Here is a 20,929-nt window from a genome sequence, read left to right as displayed (position 1 = left end):
TAATGGGTTTGTTGGATGAAATGGTATTTTGGACAGTGAAAAGAGAGACGAGGACACCGTACTAAAACAGCTATGTCAGCTGCTTTCGGGAGAGCTCAGATTAGTCCGCAGCTTTGTTTAAATCACTGAGTTTAGCGAAAAATGTTCGACGCAGACGTCAAACTTGTTACGTCAGCTGCCACACCCTCATACGTTGGAAGTTGCGTGACTTCACGTTCGAACAACCTAGCAACTTATGTTGTCCTCCCAAAGCCGAAGCATGAGGAAATGGCCGTTTCAAAGATAACATCTTACGTGTGGTGACACCACGCAGTGCAGGATCTGATGGAACACCTTCAGGTTTACCGGCGGACTCCACATTTAACAGAACCAGAAGAAGCAACAGGAGGTTGAGCTGGGCGAACATGGCGAGCCGCAGCAGGTCGCCAGCTGCCAACTAAACGTCAGACGAAGCCGAAGAAAAGGGGCGACCTTTAGTGGACTTGAATATCTTTTGATGTTACATGGATAGCTGGGGCTGACCAGGACAGTAAGCCTTCCACTGAAGCCGTATGGCGTCCACTCAAGCCCGGATAGGCCAGCAGGCCTTAGCGGCTCTGGATGTGGCTTTGCGAGTTCCCTGTATTTTTATTATCGACGCCATTTTTAACTCTTACTACGACCCTGGATCAGGATGGGCCGGGGCGATGGGAAAAGTGTTGGTCAGAGTTACGGGTGAGTTGCTGTATACTGTCAACAAGGACGTCAAATGCTGACAGCTAAGCTGGCTAGCTGAAGCTAGTTAGCCGTGACGTTAGCCAGCACCTTCAAGCTCTGTCACTTGTCAGAGCAACTAAAGCCGATTTAGCTACCGGCAGTAAAATAGATACAGGAAGATATGTTTGACACTCTGCTCTCCTAGTTACTCATTCATTCTGATCTGATGTGTACAACTCATTGTCCATCTTTATTGCCGTTAACACCAAGTATCCAGTCACAGGTGTTGTGTCAGTTTTTGTAAGATCGCCAGAATACGACTGATGTCCTCAAATAGCCTACCGTCAACCTGCCACGCTTCATGTCAGAGTTGGTTTCTTCAGCTCCACTGTCTTAGTCACAGAGAGCTGTGGTCTTGTTATGTCCTTTTTGTTGCTGTTAATATTTATATAAACAGGATATTAACATTTCAATGGCTGCACTAATCCAGCTTGTCATGGGGTTCACGAAAACAACTCATTTTAAGTACCATAAGGGTAAAAACCTTTCTTCGTGGATTCATGAGGCAAGTTGCATAACTTAGATTTTACACTTTAAAGACCTTTGAACGGCTCGGGTCAAATTGGAGTTAGTCAAGAGCTCTGGGTTTTGGGATATAAGGGAGCAAATGAACTTGGATCAGTCGACAGTTGGGTTTTCTTCGATGGGTACGGAGCCAGAAACCCAGAATAGTGTCGGGTTCATCTGGAATTTGAATTAAAAAAAGAAAAAAAAAAACTACCTCATTGTCATAACAACCTAAATGCTATTGATGACGTTGACTGTTTGAATAGATTCAAGTCATCCAAAAAGACCCCTCTTAACTCGAGAGTTCAGTGCCCTTTTAGTCAATGAACTCTTCATTAAAAAAAAAAAGGCCCAAGGTTAACATTGTTCTCTATGACATCTTATTGATTATATATAAACAGTTATGGACCTGAGGTCAAAGTGTCAGTGTTTACAGTTGGCATTAAGACATGTTTATGAGGCCTCTCATGACAAGAACGCAATAGAAATAAACATTTAGGCTAAATGATAATCCTCAAGAAAAAAAGTCAGTGGACTTTTTCTGAATGTGTGCACAGAAATGCACATCGGTGACACACCTGATGCAGGGCACATCACGTCTTGTTTAAAGAAACAGTTAGATAGAGCTTTTTAGTATTTTGCTGCAGTGAGGATTGTGTGATTGGTTTGTTTCTTAATGCCTATTTTTACGTTGTTTTAGTGCAAAATGTCGCCTTGATGAGACTGAATTCTTAATTTTCAGTTTTCCATGATTTATTTTTCATTAGAGCAGTTTTATCTCATTGTACTCCCCACTTGTGGCAACAATCTGCTGCCAACGCATCCACTTGAAAATTCACAGATGGATTGAGATCAATCCATTCAAACTTGCGTAATAATTATAATAATTATATTTTAATCCTTACGAACTGTCTTTGTCGTGCTCTTTGTCTCAGGTGTCCTCGTCTCCAGTGTGGTGCTGCTGCTTTCCCAGAAAGCCTTGTTCAAGTTCTACTCCCTGTTCTTTGCTGTCCTCCTTGGCATGGCAGCAGTCCTCATAAACTACTATGCCACCTCGCACATAGACTTCTACAGCGCATACTATAAAGCAGCATTAGGGTTCAGGTTGCTGCCCAGAAACGGGCCGACACTGTGGATGGGCATGGCGGCGGTCCAGCTGATCTTTGGTGTAGGCTACGTGTTCCTGCTCAATCTCCAGTCAGTGTTTGCTGCGCTGGTGGTCTTGGACATCATGATTCCTCTGTGGGGGATGATGATAGAGCTTCCTGCAGACGTCAGGCATCTGTTGGCTGTATTCTCGGGCCTGGCGCTGGCTCTCAACACAGCCGTTTGTCTGGCCATGAGGCTCAAATGGTTCTACTACTCATGCCGGTACGTCTACCTGCTTGTGCGGCACATGTACAGGATCTATGGACTTCAGTTGCTGCTCGAGGACACGTGGAAAAGAATCAGGTTCCCCGACGTGCTGCGAGTGTTCTGGCTGACCCGGGTCACAGCCCAGGCGCTCATACTGGTCTATGTTGTGAGGGCAGTGAGAAGAGAGAGTGGTGATGCTACAGATGGGAGCTCAGATGCACAGGTAAGCACTGAACTCCGTTCCCTCCAAAGCTAGCATATAGATTGAGTTAAGTGTCAGAAATCACATGTACTTTCTATCCTCGCAGCATTGCCATAAATACCGCTTTGACATGATGACCTGGCTGCATCAGACAATTATTTAAACTTTCTCTACCACAGAACGTCCTGTAACAGCTTGCATCGGGGTGCATACAAAAACAGTCCAGTTTGCAACACCTTGTGGCAATATGGAGCGCGTGCCACTGTTTGATGTGAATACCCATGATATAACTCTCGCTCAAACGGCTATGGAGTTTTTTTTTTTTTTTGAGGTTTAAGTTGTTTTAGATGCTGAGAAATGAGTTTTTCTGGTGGTCTTCCTCTGAGTATCTTTTAACCGTAGCTCCCCCGTCAGGAAAGCTTCTGATTGTCAGAACTGAGTATTGTCAGAGCGGTCTTACCGCTGTCTGCTGCAGGTAAGACACAGACTACTCATTAGTACTCCATACAGGACAATTTAAGGGAAAAAGAGAACCGTATATCCCTTTAAGTGACGATGGCATGCATAGGTGCATTTGACCATCTGCATGCCAACCAGAGGAACCAGGAGCTAAACCAAGTAGATATTTTACCCTCCAAAATGATTCTGGACGAGAGTCCCGGCACTTTTTGGATGGGTCTTGCAGCACTGAACATTTCTGTTCGTGTCAGTCGAGCTTCCCACAGTCTTGTTTCCTCTAGTCATTCTCAGTCATCTCACAATCAGTTTCCACAGTAGCTTGTGAAATGTGCTAGCTTTAAGTCGTGGTACAGGACTCAATTAGCGGGGTAGAGACATGGGGTAGAAAGCTGAGAGGGCTAAAGAGAGAAGTGAGGAGAGGGAGCGGCCATCGCTGAGCGAGTGCACAGCAGCGAATCGGAGAAACAAAACAATGTTGGTTCACGACTACTAAGTTCTAAGGCCCAAATGAAAAGGCACAACCCGGCCACGACGCAGATTCCTCCTTTTCACTGTGGCTTCACTGCTCTGTTTACCTCAGACAGACATGCAGCACACATGCCAAATATGAAATATTTCTCTACTGGATTTTACAATGCGGTGGACACAAAAGCCTCGTTTCCACTGTCAGTACGGTTCGGGTCACTTCGTATCGGTACGGGTCGGGTCGCTTTGAGGTCAGCTTCCCACTGTACCCTCAGGGGTGGGCGGAGTGCGTGCCGAAGCGTAAATAGCATCTATAATTTCGAACCACCTCCAGTGTTTTCGGTCCACGCCGCTCCTGCTGTTGTGGTCCTTGATCCGCCGGTAATCGCTCCGAAGCTTCTTCAGCTTAATGCGACACTGGCTCGCGGTCCGGTTGAAACCGCTCTCTGCCATTTGTGCGGCAATCCGCTGGAAAACTTTTTCGTTTGGCACAGCGCCATCGAGCTCCCGCTGCACAGCCTCCTCACCAACAACGGAGAGCAGAGCCTGGAACCGGTCCTGTGGGCTCGGTACCCCAAGCAGAAGGGTTACAAAAATGGTAACGGGTACCATGGGACTGGTACGCTTTCGTGGTAGTGGAAACACTGAAATAAGCGAACCGTTCTGAACCGACCCGTACCGGACTGCATAGTGGAAACGGGGCTGAAGAGGTCCACGGTCTTTTTAACTTTGGATACTTTTTTATACCTTTGGATACTAAACTCCTTGAAGGAAAACAAGTCATTTTGAGTCAAAATATTGTGAGATTTTGGTTGAAACGTGCCCAACGCCTTTGTGACCGTCTCTTCTTCAGGGCTACCTGCTCAGCTGGGACGTTTTCTGGGATCTGACCAGTAACCTGATCATCTCCGGCTGCGATTCCACTCTGACTGTGTTGGGCATGAGCGCCGTCATCTCCTCTGTAGCACATTACCTCGGCCTCAGCATCCTGGCTTTCATAGGTATCAGTGAGATTTTATTTTTTTGCATGTCGCAGAAGTATCAAAACAAACTTACAAAAGTTTTACTGTGAGCGTCTTGTCTTGAACTTTCAGGTTCAACGGAGGAGGAGGACAAGCGATTGGGTTTTGTGGCTCCTGTTCTCTTCTTCATCCTGGCTCTGCAGACTGGTCTCAGCAGCCTGGACCCGGAGGAGCGTTTGGTAGGTTGCTGCAGTATTCAGGCTTGCAGTTTCCCCACCGGACTGATGGATTGCTGACAGAAAGGTGTCAGTTAGATTGAAATGATGCATACACCGGTCGTGGATGCAGCTGCTGATCTGAAGCTGGAAAATTTGGTGTCTCTGAACTCGGAAGTTGGTTGTTAATTCCCATCTTATTGTTGTTATTAAGACTTCTTCAGACTTTTGCACTCCAAGTTACTATTAACAAACGTCCTGATGAGAAATTCATACCATTTAAAGAACACTGTCTATGTAAATTTGTCAAAAATGTGGATTGTTTCTTTTATTCTTTTGTCACCATTCATCCAAAGGTCCGCCTGAGCCGAAACATGTGCCTTCTGCTGACGGCCATCTTGCACTTTATTCATGGCATGACCGATCCCGTCCTGATGTCCCTCAGCGCCTCCCATGTCTCCTCATTTCGCCGCCACTTCCCCGTCTTGCTGGTGTCCCTGGCGCTCTTTGTGCTCCCCGTGGCGCTCAGCTACGCCCTCTGGCATCACTACGCCCTCAACACCTGGCTCTTCGCTGTCACCGCCTTCTGTGTCGAACTCTGCCTGAAGGTGAGCGCAGAAACGTGGATAAATTTGTCTCATTAAAAATCCACACATGGATGTTTACTGTAAGACTGTTAGTGTGTTTTCCAGGAGTCACTTTGGTTTGGAGTTTCCTTATCCTCAACCTGTGATTGTGTGTTTCTTTTTCAGAATTCCTTTAAAAAACGCACACATTGCTTCATGTAGATGGGTTTGAAATGCTAATGAACTGTTTGATAAATGTATCTGTAGACGGAGACGGGTCAATGGTAAATGCACATTTAACGTGAGGAGTCTGTCTTTTCAGTTTTGCTTTGGTGATCTTCTAAAGCTTTGGCTAATTTCAGCGACTGTGTCTTGTAAGATTTTGTATTTGATTTTGAACAAACCAGAAGGGAGTGTTTTTGCCCTCCTCAGAGGCCAAAGAACTACATTCCTCATCAACAATAGCTGCATTCCTCACTCGCCCATTAAAGGGATAGTTTGCCTCTTTTGACATGAAGCTGTGACATCCCATACTAGCAATATTATTTATGAACATTTTCTTACCCCCCTGCTGCGTCCTGTGAGCCGAGTTCCGGCCTCCTGTTAGCGTTGACGAAGGTTGACGACAGGATGCAGCAGGGGGTAAGAAAATGTTCATAAATAATATTGCTAATATGGGATGTCATACAGCTTCATGTCAAAAGAGGCGAACTATCCCTTTAAACGTATCCAGTTGATCTACTACATAATATCTTTCTGTGTGTGTGTGCGTGCGTGGAGTCCTAACTTTCTAAAAAGAGAGGAAGTGTGCATTTTTCAGCTCGGCTATAACTTAAGAGTCGAGCGAAGTTTTGTTTTTAAAACTGATTTGCTTTTGCTTTGAAGTCGTCAAACTTGCATGTTCGGTGTTGTTAATACCTCGCTCACCTGCTCCCTTTCTCTCTCCAGGTGGTGGTGTCTCTGACGGTCTACGGCCTCTTCATGTTTGATGGGTTCTCCAACGTCTTGTGGGAGAAGCTGGACGACTACGTCTACTATGTGCGCTCCACAGGCAACATCATCGAATTCCTGTTTGGCGTCATCATGTTCGGAAACGGCGCCTACACGATGATGTTCGAGTCTGGAAGCAAGATCCGGGCCTGCATGATGTGTCTGCACGCCTATTTCAACATCTACCTGCAGGCCAAGAACGGATGGAAGACCTTCATCAACCGCCGCACCGCCGTCAAGAAGATCAACTCCTTGCCGGAGGTTCACGGGGACCAGCTGAGGGACATCGAAGACGTGTGCGCCATCTGTTACCAGGAGTTTGCCACGTCAGCCCGCATCACGCCATGCCACCACTACTTCCATGCGCTGTGCCTGAGGAAGTGGCTCTATATCCAGGACACCTGCCCCATGTGCCACCAGAGAGTTTACGTTGAGGACGACGGCCGAGACAGAGCTGCCTTTTCCAACAACAACGGGGGCTACGCAGCGCCGCAGGACGCCGCTGCCGATGGCCCACCTGCACAGGGGGAAAACCAGCACGGACAGCCAGTCGCCGAGCTGCTGGCCAACGGAGCGGCAGGCGGTGCTTATGCTGCCGGAGGACCGGCGGAGCTCGACAACGAGCTGCTGGAGGACAACGACAGCATAGAGTACGATGAAGACGAGTGGGGGACTCAAAATGGCAGCACGCCAATAGAAGAAGACTATATCAATGATGACACAGACTCCACTGAGGACTGACAATAAAGATCTATAGAAAAAAATATATATACATTTATCTTTATTATATTTAAGTTAAGAAAAATGATTAAACAACTTCAGCATCTTAATTTGTTCTTGAAAGATGTCAGGGATGTCGTTCTCTCTTCTCTTGTTAGTTTCTTTTTGTTTGATTTTGAGTTTTACTCTATAAGGGCTTGTGGAAAGAGTAAAAGCTGCTCTCATTCTGTGTGTGTCGAGTGTGTGCGCTGGGGCTGTGTGACGTAGACCAGATACTTGCATTTCTGATGAATCGAAGATCCAGATGACTTCATTCCAATGTGATCACAGCTGTCTTTGCATCATCCACTTCCCATCGCCTTCAGAAACTTATTTTGCAGCAGCGTCTGGGGAATTCTGCCTTGCCCTCTGCAAGCTTTTAGAAAGCTTTTCCCCTTGAGTGGGAGGAGGAAAAAGGAAGTCAGACTTGCTTAAGATTTTGTTACTTATGCAGCCCTACGGTGTATTTGTGTGTGTACAAGATTACGTGTGATTGTGTCCATGCCTGCCGACGTAAAATGTGCTCAGACAGTGTCTTAATGATGGCGTTCATGTTTCCTCATGTCACAGGGAAAATGCTGGAGAACTGTTGAAGCACCAAACACATTTGAGTTCTAGTCAAACTACAAGATTTAAGTGTTGGTAGACGTTTTGAGTGCACACTTGCTTATATTTCAAAGCTTACCATTGAAACTTGTTTTCACTTGACCAAAAAAACATCGGTCTTAAGGTTTTTATTGAAGGTTTACTGTGGTTTTCCGTTGCACGATGTTTTCTGTGCACTCAAAACGTTTAAGAACGTCCACCCTCGAGCCGGCTCCGACTCGCAGGTTGATTAAAGCTCAGACGTGTGGTGGCCTCAACATTTTTGTCCCCAACGAACATTTGTGAACGAGTCCGGGGAATAAAGGCAGAAGAGCGAAGCAGTTTTCTATCAACTCTTCTCCAGCCGGAGTAAAATGGGGAGGTGTGTCGGATTAAAGGGTGACTTGCTACTGTAATTGCAGATATACCTCTGTCATTAATGAGCTACTGGTCTGTTGTGTACGTATGATGAACCAAACGTGCACATTTTCTCCTTCAGTTCAGAGGTTTCAGATGACTTGTTTTAAATAATGGTAATTCCACATTGGTCTTCACAAAAGTTGGTACTTGATTAGGGTGAATGCTTGTGTCAGACCCAGAAATGGTTGGTTGTAATAAGACTACTAGAATCAAGGTGCAACAACAGCTATATTGGAACACCTCTATTCCCCCAAAAATGTAAGTGAAATTATTTGTCAGCGCACGAAATGTTAAAAACACTGTGTGAAGGTGGCTAGCTGTATTACTTGAGAAGGACAAAGTATTATGATTTTACATGTCGGAAATTCGGTCAGATGGATGTCATTTTTGTTGATGTCAGTCAGTAACATCCTCCTGTTTCCACTCAGCGTTACTGACGGGGCGTTTCACATGGCCAACGACCATAACGAACTTTGCTTCTTGTCTCAGGGTCCCGCTGCATGTCTGGAAGAGTACTTTCAACACACTGAAAAAAAATTCTAGGCCTTGAAAAGTACAATTTCCAAGCAGTCGCTTTCTAAAGTTGCAAAGACGCTGTCATTTCATGCAATCTATAATGTGTGTTGTAATTTTGAGCTACAAGAAGCTGTTGCTCAGTTGTTATCCTACTGACCCAAAATTCGAAACTACTGACATAAAAACAAAACCCTAGAAAATATTTAGGAGTCATGTTTTCCTTTTTTTCTTCCAGCCAACACAAGCCCCTTGGTGACTACAGAGACCCTTTTTGTGAATTTCAGTGTTTAAAAAATGCTTTCAAGCACAACTCTGAGTATTATGTTGAGACTTTTTCCACAGCCTGAACGTTTAGGGGGTTCGACTGCAAACTCATGCTCAGTACTGTTATTACTGGTTGCAGAAAATAAGTTGCGAGGAATATGTGAGAGAGAATGTTGTTTTAATTTGATTGGGAAGCTGTGCTTTTTCACACGCATCAGCGATGAAGGACTTTGTTAGTTTGATCAGAAAGCTTTTTAAAAGGTAAAAGCTTTTCATTTTGCCTTTTGTTTTAAAAAGAGATTTATGTAAATAAAATAATCTTTGATATTCCGTTTTTGGGCTGTATTTCTAACCCCACCAACACTTTTGTCAGGCTTTGTTATGCACAGGATCACAATAACACCTAAAAGTTCTCTCTTTACTGTGAGGGGGTGAAGATGACCCGATCGACCAGCAGATGGTGCTATTTCACCATTTATTTAAATGAACATTTACATTGTCATTTAAGTAACTATTCTCATCATTTTTTTTTTTATTTTTCTAAAAGATTCGACGAGGTATCCGTAAATGAAATTGGTGATAAAAATCAGTCGTTGCTCTAGGATGTTTTATCAGTTAAGTTGTGCGAAAGTGCAACCATGAGCTCATGAGAAATGTGTATTTTCCAATATTTGGAGTTTTACAAACTGAAATATTTACCGAATAACTGAAGAAGGAAAGAGGAATTAAAATGATGATTATTTGCAATCATAATATACACCGCGCAGTAAAAAAAAAACAAAAAAACCCCATCTTGGACCAGTCAATATAACCAATTTACTGCATTACTGAAAGTATTTTTGTACTTTTTAAATATACATTGGTTTAAATTGTGATTCTTAAGAGTCTAGGCGTGCGTGGAGTGTTTTTCAGATCGCCTTTTGTAATTTTATCCGAGCAAATGGGTCGAACACGAATGACCATTTTTAGTCTTGATTTAATATGAAACGTCTCACCGGAAGCAGTAGCTTTTATTCTGAAAGGAAGCTCAGACCAGCTCCTGTTTTACTTCGGCTGATTTGACGCCGTCCTCGTTCGGTAGTAGCTACAACTTCATGTGCCAAACTCATGACCGCTGAGTCTTAAAAGATCATGAGACGGTTGGGGCGGCGGACAGCACGGAAAGAGAATATGCCCCTCTCGTTGAAGTTCGAGGCAGGTTTTACACTAACTGTTTTTAAAAGTAACCGATTTGTTCTCCATTGAAGTCGAATCTGGCTAGTTGGACCGTCAAACACTCAACTTCTGTCCGAGCCACAGACGTTAGTGGAGCACCAGCGTCGGTCGGCGCTCGAAGACTCCTTAAGAATATCAGATTTTACTTGTTATAGACTGACGTTTTTATGTACTCCGGCGCAATGCTTAAGATATGCCTACAGAAAGCTCTCGGGCCGGCGGTACAGAAGTTACCGTCGGGACTGAGGCGGGCTCCTACGGCGCTGGTGATAGCGCAGAGGCTGCCGGGGACTGGGCGACACACACCGAGCTGCTGGATGGGAACACACGGGAGAAACGAGCCGAGGGAGCCGCTCAACTGTCCTCAGGGAGCCAAAGAGTTTATTTACCGCCTCCAGCCGAATGAGAGGACATGCTTACTCAAGGAGCTGCAGACTTTCGAGTCCATTGCCATCGCCCAAGGTAAGAAATGAAACATGCAGGTCAAAGGTGGCAGCTCCGTAACAATCCCTGTGAGACTGGATTGGAAATCGCCTGCTATTTTCATCTATATGGCCAATATTGACACGCATCATCGCACATCCCCCCCCCCCCCCCCCCCCCCCCCCCCCAGGTGTAAATTATTGTCTGTTATCCAACTCTTAGCAGATTCTCATCCCTCTCATCTATCACCTCAGCAGGTGATCACATTGTTGGGCTCCAGCAGGGCTGATGATAGGGTGGAGTTTTGTCTGAATGAAAACCTGTTGGCCTTCAGTTAAACACAAGTTATTTAAAAAAAAAATAGCGAGACTGATAGCTGGTTGTTAATTGACTAATATGCAAAAGTCCTAACTGTAAATATGTAACGTAAGTAGTTGCTTTAGGAACTGAAACAACACTGGCAAAGGTTTGCCTTTTTCCAAAGTTGGTAAATCATACTGGGATTTGTCTATATGTACTTTACAGTTTTTACTTATCGGATGACAAACTGCAAAGCTGACACTGAAAGTAACGCATCTTTACTCTGATACCTGCAGTTGCAGCATGCATTATGGGTGTTGGCCAATGCAATTTGGACAAATGGCGGGACTGAGTTGTCTGTTCCGCTCTGGCTGAGGTTGTGTTGGAAAATAGAATCATATGGTGTGTGACGAATATAATCTTGTATTTTTGGATCCAGTCACTGCCAGTGATTTATAACTGATAAGGTAAATAGAAAGCATCACTCATGACGGCCTCGCAGTCTGGCAGAGATCCTGAGTGGAGTGAAGAGGCCAAGACAAACTCTGCTTTGCTCCCTCCTTTTCTACCGGCTCTCAGTACAAATTACACAACATGTAAACTATGAAAAGTGCTGGTGGTCATTCATGTCTTTGCATAAGAACGCATCATTTTCAATTTCTTGCCCAGAACATGAGCTTACCCAAAGTCGTTGGTTTTAAGCTCTTTCCATACTGAAGCTGGTAGAAGCAAAGGTCTTTGTTGATTTTAAACTACTCTTTAATGTTCTCTAAATCTATATGTGGAAGGAGGTAAAAGCAGGTCTAGAGGTTACTCTGCTTTGACTTGTGGTTGTTAGCTGTATCAGACTTTACACTCAATATGTTGACATGACATTTGAAAAAGAAAATCAATTATTGTCAGTCAAAACGAGACTTTAAAATGCATGTAAACTCATTTGTCCGACTGAAATTGTACATAATTGAGCTTATCAAAACCAGACTAACGCACCCAGATAATGCGCTTGGGAGCTGCGATACTCCTGTACATGTATGCTCAAACTGGCCCAGGCACTCTGTGCATGCTCCACACTTTCCATCGAGAACACAGAGGAAGAAGCTGCTTACAACAAAGAGTAATCCCTAGAGATGCTGTATAATAACGTGTACGAGTACATCCATACAGCTGATTTCCCAGTTAAGCTGCTCTCAGTCACATAGTTTAGTTTATTGAGTCGGACAACTAAACTCGTTACAGATTGACACCAAAAAGCAGCGTATTAAGACTGTATGTTAGCTCGCAGTCGCTTAAACAGTTTCCAGACTCTCACTATACTCTGATAAAACCCCGATTTTTAAAAATCCTCTTATAACCACAGCCTCATCTTACAAAAGCACCATTCAGATGATTTAAAAACGACACCTGTGCAGTCGCTTATGTACAAGCAGAGAGAGTTTGAGTCAGAATGTCTCGAACATTGTATGCATCCCTCTCCTGCATGTTCACTGGGTTAAAGGAGAGTATTCTGATTAACTGTGCATATAAACGTATTGACTTCCTTAACCTGAAGGACCACACAAGTGGACAATGTGAAGTCGCTGCCGCTGCTTTGAAAGTGGAAGTCCAGTAAAAATAATTCTTTCCCTTTATGCTTCTCCTTCACATGAACAATTTCTGGGTGTCACTCAGTTTGACTCATTGCAGTGAAAGTTGTGGAGTTTGAGTAAATCTCCTCAAAGCGCAGTGTGTGCCGAACAGAGCTCTGAGTGACTGTTCTGTACCTGTTTGTCCTTCACTTCTGTTGTCTGTCAGTCTGAAAGTCAGCAGTTTGGTCCTTGGCTTCCCTCGTCCTCATGTCAAAGTGTTTGTTGGGAGGACGCTGAGCCCCACCTTGTCTCTGATGCATTCGTCGGTGTGTGAATGTGTGTGTGCTGCAGAAAGAAAGCACAACACTGGCTGTAATTTAAACTATACAGACTAAAAAGTGATGTATGGAGTGGGAATTTCCCTGCTGTGGGAATAATAAAGGTTCATATTATCTTATCTGAGATGGATGAATGTGGCTTATAATGTGAAGTGATCTGAGTGAGAAAAGTAGCAAAACACCATATTAATGCAGTCCACTTACCATTCTGCATTTAGATTTTCATGCTTCAAACATATACCTGGAAAATATTCTACCTCTCATTCTTTAACCTGTCAGCTGCAGTTAGTAGTCATTTTTCAAATTAAGATTGTGACTTAAAACACATATGAGGAGCTTATGGGAGGCTATGTGTTAGTTTATTATTCTGTCTTTTTAAGTCTACAGATTTTCTGCTTTTCCTTTCAGTCATGTGATCACTGATGGGTTTTGGGACGTTGTTTGGATAAAGCAGATTGTGACGGGCTCATTTAAGTTTTTACAAATTATTTTACTATAAGTTGAGATCAGAGAACATTATCTCTATAAACATGCCAAACTCAAAGAATAAACAATTAACAAATGATATACTGTTGCTTTTAAAAGAGCAACTCCCCATTGATATAACTGCAGCTAAGCGCTGCACTAAAATATCTCCACCCGAGTTGGAAAGTGGTTTTTTTCTGCCTCATGTTGATGTAGAGTCATCGGTGGGTGTGGAAAGGTGTGCGTGTATTTTTGTGCACGTGGCATGTGTGTATAGTTCCCCTTTTGAGTCACCAGAGGGTATTTTCTGTTTGCTCGGGAGGGGATGAATGTCTCTGTGAACAAAACCAAAGCAGTGACTCATCGTGGCACCAAAATAGTCAACTCAGCCGCTGAATCTGGAGTAGCAAGATCTGAGTAATATCCTCGGGTGTCTGGGCGGCGCTTCAAGTCTGTTTCCTAAATTTCTCCTGTTCCATTTACTGTCCCTCCCTCCCTTAGGAGTATCCCACTGCCCACCATCTGACTCTTTTGTTTGAATAGTCGGCCAAAATGGTCGAGTTCTGAAACGGTGCCACGTCTTGGAGCGCTTCATTTGTGGCCTCTTGGTTGTTTTGTTTTGAACCACACTGCTCATTAACACTGTGCACCCAAGCTGCTTGCTCTGGGTATTATGTAAGAGGATATGTAAGCTGATTTTTAGGAAACAAAATGAATGTCTCTGCCCACCAGCCGACAGCATTTTATCCACTACGATGGATTTAGGAGAGAAGCTATAGTGTGAATCTGAATTATAATTTAGAGGTTTTAATTAGCCAAGATCAAGCATTAGGTTCACACCCAGCCATCAATCATCCCCTCCACCTGCTCTGTCCTGTTCAATTACGGATCATAATTTAGTCTCAGGTGCACGTCTTTGACTGTGAGAAGAAGCTGGAGATGAATGAGAATATCTAAACTCCACCCACACAGGTGAGAGACCCCAGGTGAGATTACAGAGCGAACCACTGCACCACCTTGCATGTTTGCGCCTCACCTGATCCTTTGCATAGCATTCTTATTGTGTAAGAGATGATTTTTTTCTTTCTTTACTTTGTGTTGGAATATATTTGCTTAGTTGCTGCACAGATATTGGAATATTTTATATGAATGCTAAAAATTGTTGCTAAATCTCAAGTAGCTGCTCAAACTGGAAATATTCCTTAGTAATCAGATTAAAAATATGTAACAAAAAAATCTGGGCTCCTCACTTTATGATCTTCTGTTGTGAGAGCGTGTGCAGGTCAGTTTTACAAAGGCACTATTATCGCCCCTCTTTAGCTGTACACTTGAGCTGTGGTGGGAAATCATGAGCGTATGAGTGTCCAAATGTGTAGTTTTTGCAGATTAGTGAATGTCAGCCTTTGAGCTCCTCTTGAGTTTGACCCAATCAGCTAATCTCCTCTCTGTGTTGCAGTGATGCAGCAGCAGTTTTGTGTTTTCCCAGGATAAGTGGCTCACTCATTATGGAGCCTTAAAACTCTAAAGCTGCACTTCTTGTTTCCAGCCTTGTGAGATAGTGGATAGTGGAGGGTTAACATCACACCCGGGCTATCTAAAAACCAATTGGAAACGCGGTAAACAAATCTTGAAGAAGATTGTCCAGAATTGCGGTTGAGGGAAATAATCGTATCTATAATCCCATGTGACAAAACAAATTCACTTTAACACATCTGAAAAAAATCTGATGTCTAAAAAGGGAACAGGCTTGGAAGCAAATGAGATTTTCTTTTGATAATGTGCCTTCATATTGTGTGATTCCAATATATTGCTTTAAGGAGACTCTGCTAAGTCGGCGCTAAGGTGCAGAGTCAGCCTTTCTGCAGCTGTATTTGCCGTTTTAATTGGACTAGGCCTATACAGTAGAGTAACAAGTTAAGCTGTGAAAGTCTCAACTAACGAGCGCCCTCCTCCACTTTCACAACTAATGAGCTAAATGCCATCAAGGAGCAGAAAGAAGATCGGAAGCATTTACTGCAGAGTGCCAAAACATTCTTTGATGCTGAACGTGTCTGCGGGCTCATTAAAACATTACATCCTCAATTTCGACTTTTGGTTAATGCTATTAACTCAGGAGGCTCGCTGTTGATGAAACGGTCTAAACTTTAATGGGGCACATGAGGCTGAATTATGTCTTTGTAAGAAGTCGGGTAGATTCTCATCCCAGCAGATATTTTAAGCTGTCAAACATGGGTGTAGCTGTCGATTATAAGCAACCTTTTTTTTTCTTAGATGTGTTACAAGACACTCGTCTTGTGCTGTGGGCTCGTTGGAATTGTTTAATGTTATGAATATAGCATTGCAGTTTGCCACTGATTTGCCATTGCATTTCTTCTACATGCTTAGATTGTTGATTGCTTATTGAAACACAGATATTGAGTTGTTTTGATTATCAGTCGTCTGTTTATTCTTGCTAGTAATTTGTCTAAAAGGTCACGCTGCTAATAAATTGCTCCTCTCACTAATGATGCTCCAAAGTTTGGCTGGAGCGTGATTTGAATCTGCTGTGGTAAAGCCAAAAGGCCCTTAGACTTCAGCTCCGGTTAGAAAACTCATCAGGAAAAAATGTATCTCTGACAGCTTATCTTCCCACAGAAAGGCCATTATTGATATTTGCATTTAGCTTGGGGTGGGGGGGGGACTGAATATTTGATATCTGTCAGAAGATGTGGTTCAATGAGCTCTAAAATGAGTGTAACCTGGTTCAGTATTGTCACTTTAAGACCAGGAAAATGTATTCTATTTGACTTTAATTGCATCTCTTGATGAAAGCTGGAAATGAGGAAACACTGAAGTTTTCCTGAATCAGGTGTCACACTGTATGATGAAACTAATTTGGCAGAACTGCACTAATATGATTCAACACAGTAACTGCATTTAAAGTGATCCTTCAAAATGCCCCCCCAGCTGACATGATGTCCCACTGAGTCCAATTAAAATGTTCAATGAATGTGTAGATCTGCATATGACCACCAACCACAGCACTGTGGATGATGATATTTAAAAGTGGGGTTGGTGTCCATTTAAATTGGTTCATGAGGGATTTCTACCTGTGAAAATGATCTCTCTTCCATGGCAGTAAGTGTTCATGATTAAATGCCCATTTAGGGCTCCCAGTTGGTTTCTGTTTGTATATCTTTGTGTATACTCTGTAAAGATTTTGGGAATTCAAGCAGCGCAGCGGTATGGAGACCTGCCGGTGTGCAGTTTGCCAACAAACAGCAGGTCTGGCTGAATACGTTGTAAGAACTGCTTGATTCAGCTCCTGCAACAGCCCCTGCCAGTATAATCCAGCATTTTCAGTAGCCGATTACATTTACCACAAGGACGTTCTTTGTTCACTATGATTTCAATTCTCATGTAATGTTCTGCTCTATTTATATTTACTGTTATAATTTTATTTGTATTACACAAGATAACTTAAGTTTGCTCGAAGGTAATTGGATTGGTCCTTAAGCTTTTATGCGTGAGACCATAAATGTATAATTGAGTAGGCTATGATAAATGTTTTTTTCTCTAACTGTGAATCCAGAAGTGGCTCTTAAAACACCATCGACAATTTAATAATTGGTGTAGCCATATGTTTACAGACCCCATTGTTTTGTTTTTCCGATGTCTTCAAGTCAAAGGAAATGTGGAGGAAAATAAAGACACCATTTTTCTGATTCCAAGGTTTGGTTTTGAACGTTTGAACAACTATCCAGAGTTGGAAAATAACAAAATGTCAAAGCTTTGAGCTAAGTTTGAAATGCAAAGACGGATGTGCCGTCTTCAGTGTGAGTAACTGCAGCTTAAAATGAGCTGCAGGAGATGGAAAAGCAGCAGTCTCGTTCTGCTCCTTTGGTTACGTGTTTTCACACGTTGCACAGAATTAACTCCAATTCGTGGCAGCAGACATTAACTGCAAAGCGATAAGTTTGTCTTCCTTTGGCATATTCAGATTCCCATCCTCTGTGGTCTTTCTCAATCCAGATGTCGGAGTTTCTAATTTTAAATACTTTCAAAAGTAGTTTGCCCTGAGATGAAAATAAGGGAACTTTTGCATAAGATATAATTTTACCACTTTTATTCACATCTCCTGTCTATCATTTAAATGGTGATCATAATGATGATGCATTTAATGTTTAGACGGCTTTAAGGACACTTCAAACACCTTACAGTCTTGAATAAAAAGGTGATCAGTGGTCACTAAAGAGGCCTGTCAGAGGGGCTGATTGTTGTCATATCCAGGTCAGATGTCAACAGTAAACTGCATGGTGACGATGACATCACTAGAGTTAACTGCAACTCCTTGTGTCATCTGAAGCATGATAGCCTAAACGTTCCAAATGAGTATAAAATGAGCAGATGTGAAGCCTACATCTGAAACTTCTCTCTTTTCTTGATTTACTCGCACGAATAAAAGAACTGCAGCTCTCATTGGGACACGGTGCCATTAAAGAGCTGTCTAGAGACAACAGGGCAGAATATTTTAGTGAATCTGGTGACAAACAATGGTGCGTTCGGTGTCATCCCGGCACAAAATGTGGCATTCAGTGTCATTGCAGAACAGTTTCCTTTAAAAGCACAAAATGAGCTACAAAAAAAAAGTACTATGTCATCATTTTTGTGACACTTTATTTTTGTTGTGCCCTTCAAAATGGATCGGGTAGAGTAAATCATTTTGAAAATTAGTTTTATGTCAAGATTTGAACACTCTGTTCATTTGGTGTATCCTGATTGGTATATCCCTGGAGCAAATTAGTAAAATAATGATTTGTTTTATTGTGATTACTTGCTGAAGCAAATTCTGTTTTGGATTAAGTGGGCAGAATAACTTAATCGATATATATCCAGCCTACTCTGTTTCCTGCCACTTTCCCCCGATATATGTTGCCATTTCAGTGTAGGGGATGGTGAAGTTGGTCTCTCGTTTTCTTTGGGAGCTCACAGTTTGTTCACCTAATTATTTTTTTTTTACCTCCCATTTAAATGATGCATCTCTTAAAAACTGAAGATGACAGTCTGACTGATGACATCATTACTATGTAATTGTGTTCCGGCGCTGCTATCATTTTTACATCTCTTCCCCCACATTCGTTTACCACTTCCCTTAAATCGTTCAAATTTCTCGTAGCTCTAGGTTAATCTTCAGTGAAGGCAGTAAAATTAATGGAGACTTTTCAGGTGACTGTATGTTCACCTGGCCTGATCATCATGGTAATTTATGCTGGAAACCTAACCTGCCCTGGACTTTTAGATTTAGCTGTAAAAAAAAAAAAAACACTGGCCTTTCAGTAATTCAGTATCCTGCTTGTTTATTTATTTATTTCTTTGTTCATGTTTGGCCTCAATTTACTGCCAAGTCTGTCTTACCTGGCTGAAAATACAGGTAATAGAGCAGAGATGAGATAATGTTTTATCACAGAGGTTTATCAGTAAAGTAGATTTAACTTCCACTCAGTTAAACAATGCAAGTAATGTCTTATGACCTTCATTATAAGACAGTGTCCAAGCAAAGCACTTGTTGGATATCATGTTTATCATGATAAACGACATTTGTTCTGACTTCCTTTACCTTATATGCAACGGTCTTGCTTTTTTGTTGTTGTTGTTATTATTATTATTATTATTAATAATCATTTCGTCCTCCCACTAAGTGGCAGCTGACTGAGGCATTTTGCACAGAAGAAGCACCAATTAGTTTCATGTCACTTTATTATATGTGAGCACAGAGCCTGTGAGGAAAAGCTGGATTAAAAAATAAAGTTGATGACTGCTGTCGAACTCGCTTCTTTGACGAGTCTGATTGCAATCAATTTCATGCCTTTTAGAGAGTTGATTTTGTATCCATCTGTGTATCGATGACGTAAATAGCTTCAGACTTAATTTTGTATATCGAGTCTAGACTGTGGTAAACCAGCAAAAAGGTGCTGAAGCAGAAGGGAATTTGACTGGAATTATTCAGTGTATTGTATTATTCTTGTTCGGCCACGACTGTGATAATGGTCTTAGAAGCAAATAAAGAACAATAATAAAACCATGTGTTTTTTTTTTAAAAGAAATCGCAGGGTTTAATGACTGAAACAAGCAGTACAGAATGAGAAAAGGAAGTAAATCTCTTTAAATTTTAAGTCCTTCTCGATCTGAGGCAACACATGTCTGCTCCTACATTTCAAGCCTGATTGAACAATAGCATTATATCATATTCAAGTTACAAGAATATGAGTCTTTTCTTTTTTTTAAATGATGAGCATAAAAGGAAAGGCAGTAATTCACAGTAAAAGCCAAAGGTAACTTTCTCAGTGTTGGATCATTGTACATTTAAGCATAACCAAGTTCACCGCACAGACGTCGTCTTTAAGTTAACAAAACAGGGATTTTCTCAGATGCTGTGGTCCAAAATCAGGAGTTTATTAGAGCAGAGCGACAGTCTGGAAATGCTTTATTCAACCACAAGTTAAAGCAATACAATGTAACTTCTCAAAAAGCCCATTATGGAGCTCCCCCTACAGGCTGTTCCGAGGCCTCTCTCTTTCTCTTCCTTGCTTCATCAGTCAACGTCTTGTTCTGTTTCTTCGGTGCCTCTGCCATGATCATCGTACTGACAATGTTGCGCTAGCTTAGCCTTATACCTGGGAGCGTGAGAGGGGTCTATTTGTTTTTGCGGTAGGTGTGCCAGAAAGCAAGTCGAAGTACTTCCGCTCAGCTCCCGGCCGCTCCAGCAAAGTTACATAGCGCAGTTTTTCCAACTCAGACCCCCGAAAGGCATAGGAGACAGGCCAATCGTAATGTTAAAACTCATTCTAGCCGCACAATTTTTTTCAAGCTGTTAGTTTAAGGTAGAAATGTTACAGTATTGCTTTAACAGCTTTCTTAAGAATTCAGCTAGCCTAATATACAGTCACCCTTCACTGGATTTTCAAAAAGATTTTTGTCGTGAAAATGTAAATATCAGTTGTTCTTGTTGTTATTGTTTCTTTTTTTTTTTTCTTTACAAAGCCACGATGTAAAAAAGAAAAAAATTCACTCAAACTGCTGTAACATTTTTTGGGGTTGTTTTTGGATGGCAAAATCTGTGCTTTTCTGGTGTCCGCACACTGAGGAGCTACTAACTGGGCCTGCTTATCAAACCTCCCACCTGGTTTCTCCAAACTGACAGCGTGCTGACCGCCGTCTGCTGCTGGTCAAACTCAAAAGTACTTCAAAAAATACAAAACTACTGAATAGGTTGTGGCAAACACTTTCAGGATTTAGAGGGCTTTTCAATGCCTTATGTCTGAATGGATTAATTTAGAAATTAACATTAATTGTACATTTTAAAAGTACAAGCTTGCATATTTTAATCAGTCTCCAATGCCCACAGATGCTCCTCGGATGTATTTAGATGGGAGACGGAACAGACCGTCTCACCATCCGTGCAACACTCATTTTATTCTGCATCTGTCAGTGCATTCCCTTTAGTTAACAAGTTTGTTATCATTAAATCCATCCAAAACTAATTTAAGCTGCAGCAACTGATATTTTTTTTTACAGGAACAAAATATAAGATGACATTATTTTAAAGGCATCTGTTGTGAGTC

The 20,929-nt window shown here is 42.3% G+C and overlaps 2 protein-coding genes and 1 long non-coding RNA gene across 3 annotated transcripts in view; 2 read left to right on the top strand and 1 right to left on the bottom strand.

The window, feature by feature from the left end:
* The first annotated feature begins 183 nt into the window (after nt 1-183).
* On the top strand, nt 184-9,352 carry rnf139 (ring finger protein 139). The gene is made up of 6 exons (XM_075448972.1): nt 184-714; nt 2,199-2,842; nt 4,599-4,746; nt 4,840-4,946; nt 5,279-5,530; nt 6,437-9,352. Exons 1-6 carry the CDS (start codon nt 552-554, stop codon nt 7,217-7,219), a joined length of 2,097 nt encoding a protein of 698 aa, XP_075305087.1. The 5' UTR covers nt 184-551; the 3' UTR covers nt 7,220-9,352.
* The window catches only part of LOC142367073 (uncharacterized), a 30,267-nt gene continuing 16,847 nt past the window's right edge, over nt 7,510-20,929 (bottom strand). Inside the window, exons 2-3 of the long non-coding RNA XR_012767005.1 lie at nt 12,721-12,870; nt 7,510-7,632 (exon numbers count right to left, since the gene is read on the bottom strand). This is a non-coding gene — a long non-coding RNA (uncharacterized LOC142367073). The remainder of the gene's footprint in view (nt 7,633-12,720; nt 12,871-20,929) is intronic.
* tmem65 (transmembrane protein 65) overlaps nt 10,069-20,929 on the top strand; it is a 31,529-nt gene continuing 20,668 nt past the window's right edge. The window contains exon 1 of the mRNA XM_075448973.1: nt 10,069-10,699. Coding sequence (XP_075305088.1) covers nt 10,405-10,699 — 295 coding nt within the window. The 5' untranslated portion in view covers nt 10,069-10,404. The remainder of the gene's footprint in view (nt 10,700-20,929) is intronic.

Source organism: Odontesthes bonariensis, chromosome 18 (assembly GCF_027942865.1).
Source record: "Odontesthes bonariensis isolate fOdoBon6 chromosome 18, fOdoBon6.hap1, whole genome shotgun sequence".
Lineage (NCBI taxonomy): Eukaryota > Metazoa > Chordata > Actinopteri > Atheriniformes > Atherinopsidae > Odontesthes > Odontesthes bonariensis.
This window is presented reverse-complemented; position numbering and strand designations above follow the sequence as displayed.

Excerpts from the sequence above, each read along its gene's own strand:
- rnf139 (XM_075448972.1), top strand. The coding sequence starts at position 552 with ATGGCGTCCACTCAAGCCCGGATAGGCCAGCAGGCCTTAGCGGCTCTG. Across the intron at positions 2,843-4,598 it reads ATGGGAGCTCAGATGCACAG|GGCTACCTGCTCAGCTGGGA; the intron begins GTAAGCACTGAA and ends TCTCTTCTTCAG. Across the intron at positions 4,947-5,278 it reads TGGACCCGGAGGAGCGTTTG|GTCCGCCTGAGCCGAAACAT; the intron begins GTAGGTTGCTGC and ends ATTCATCCAAAG.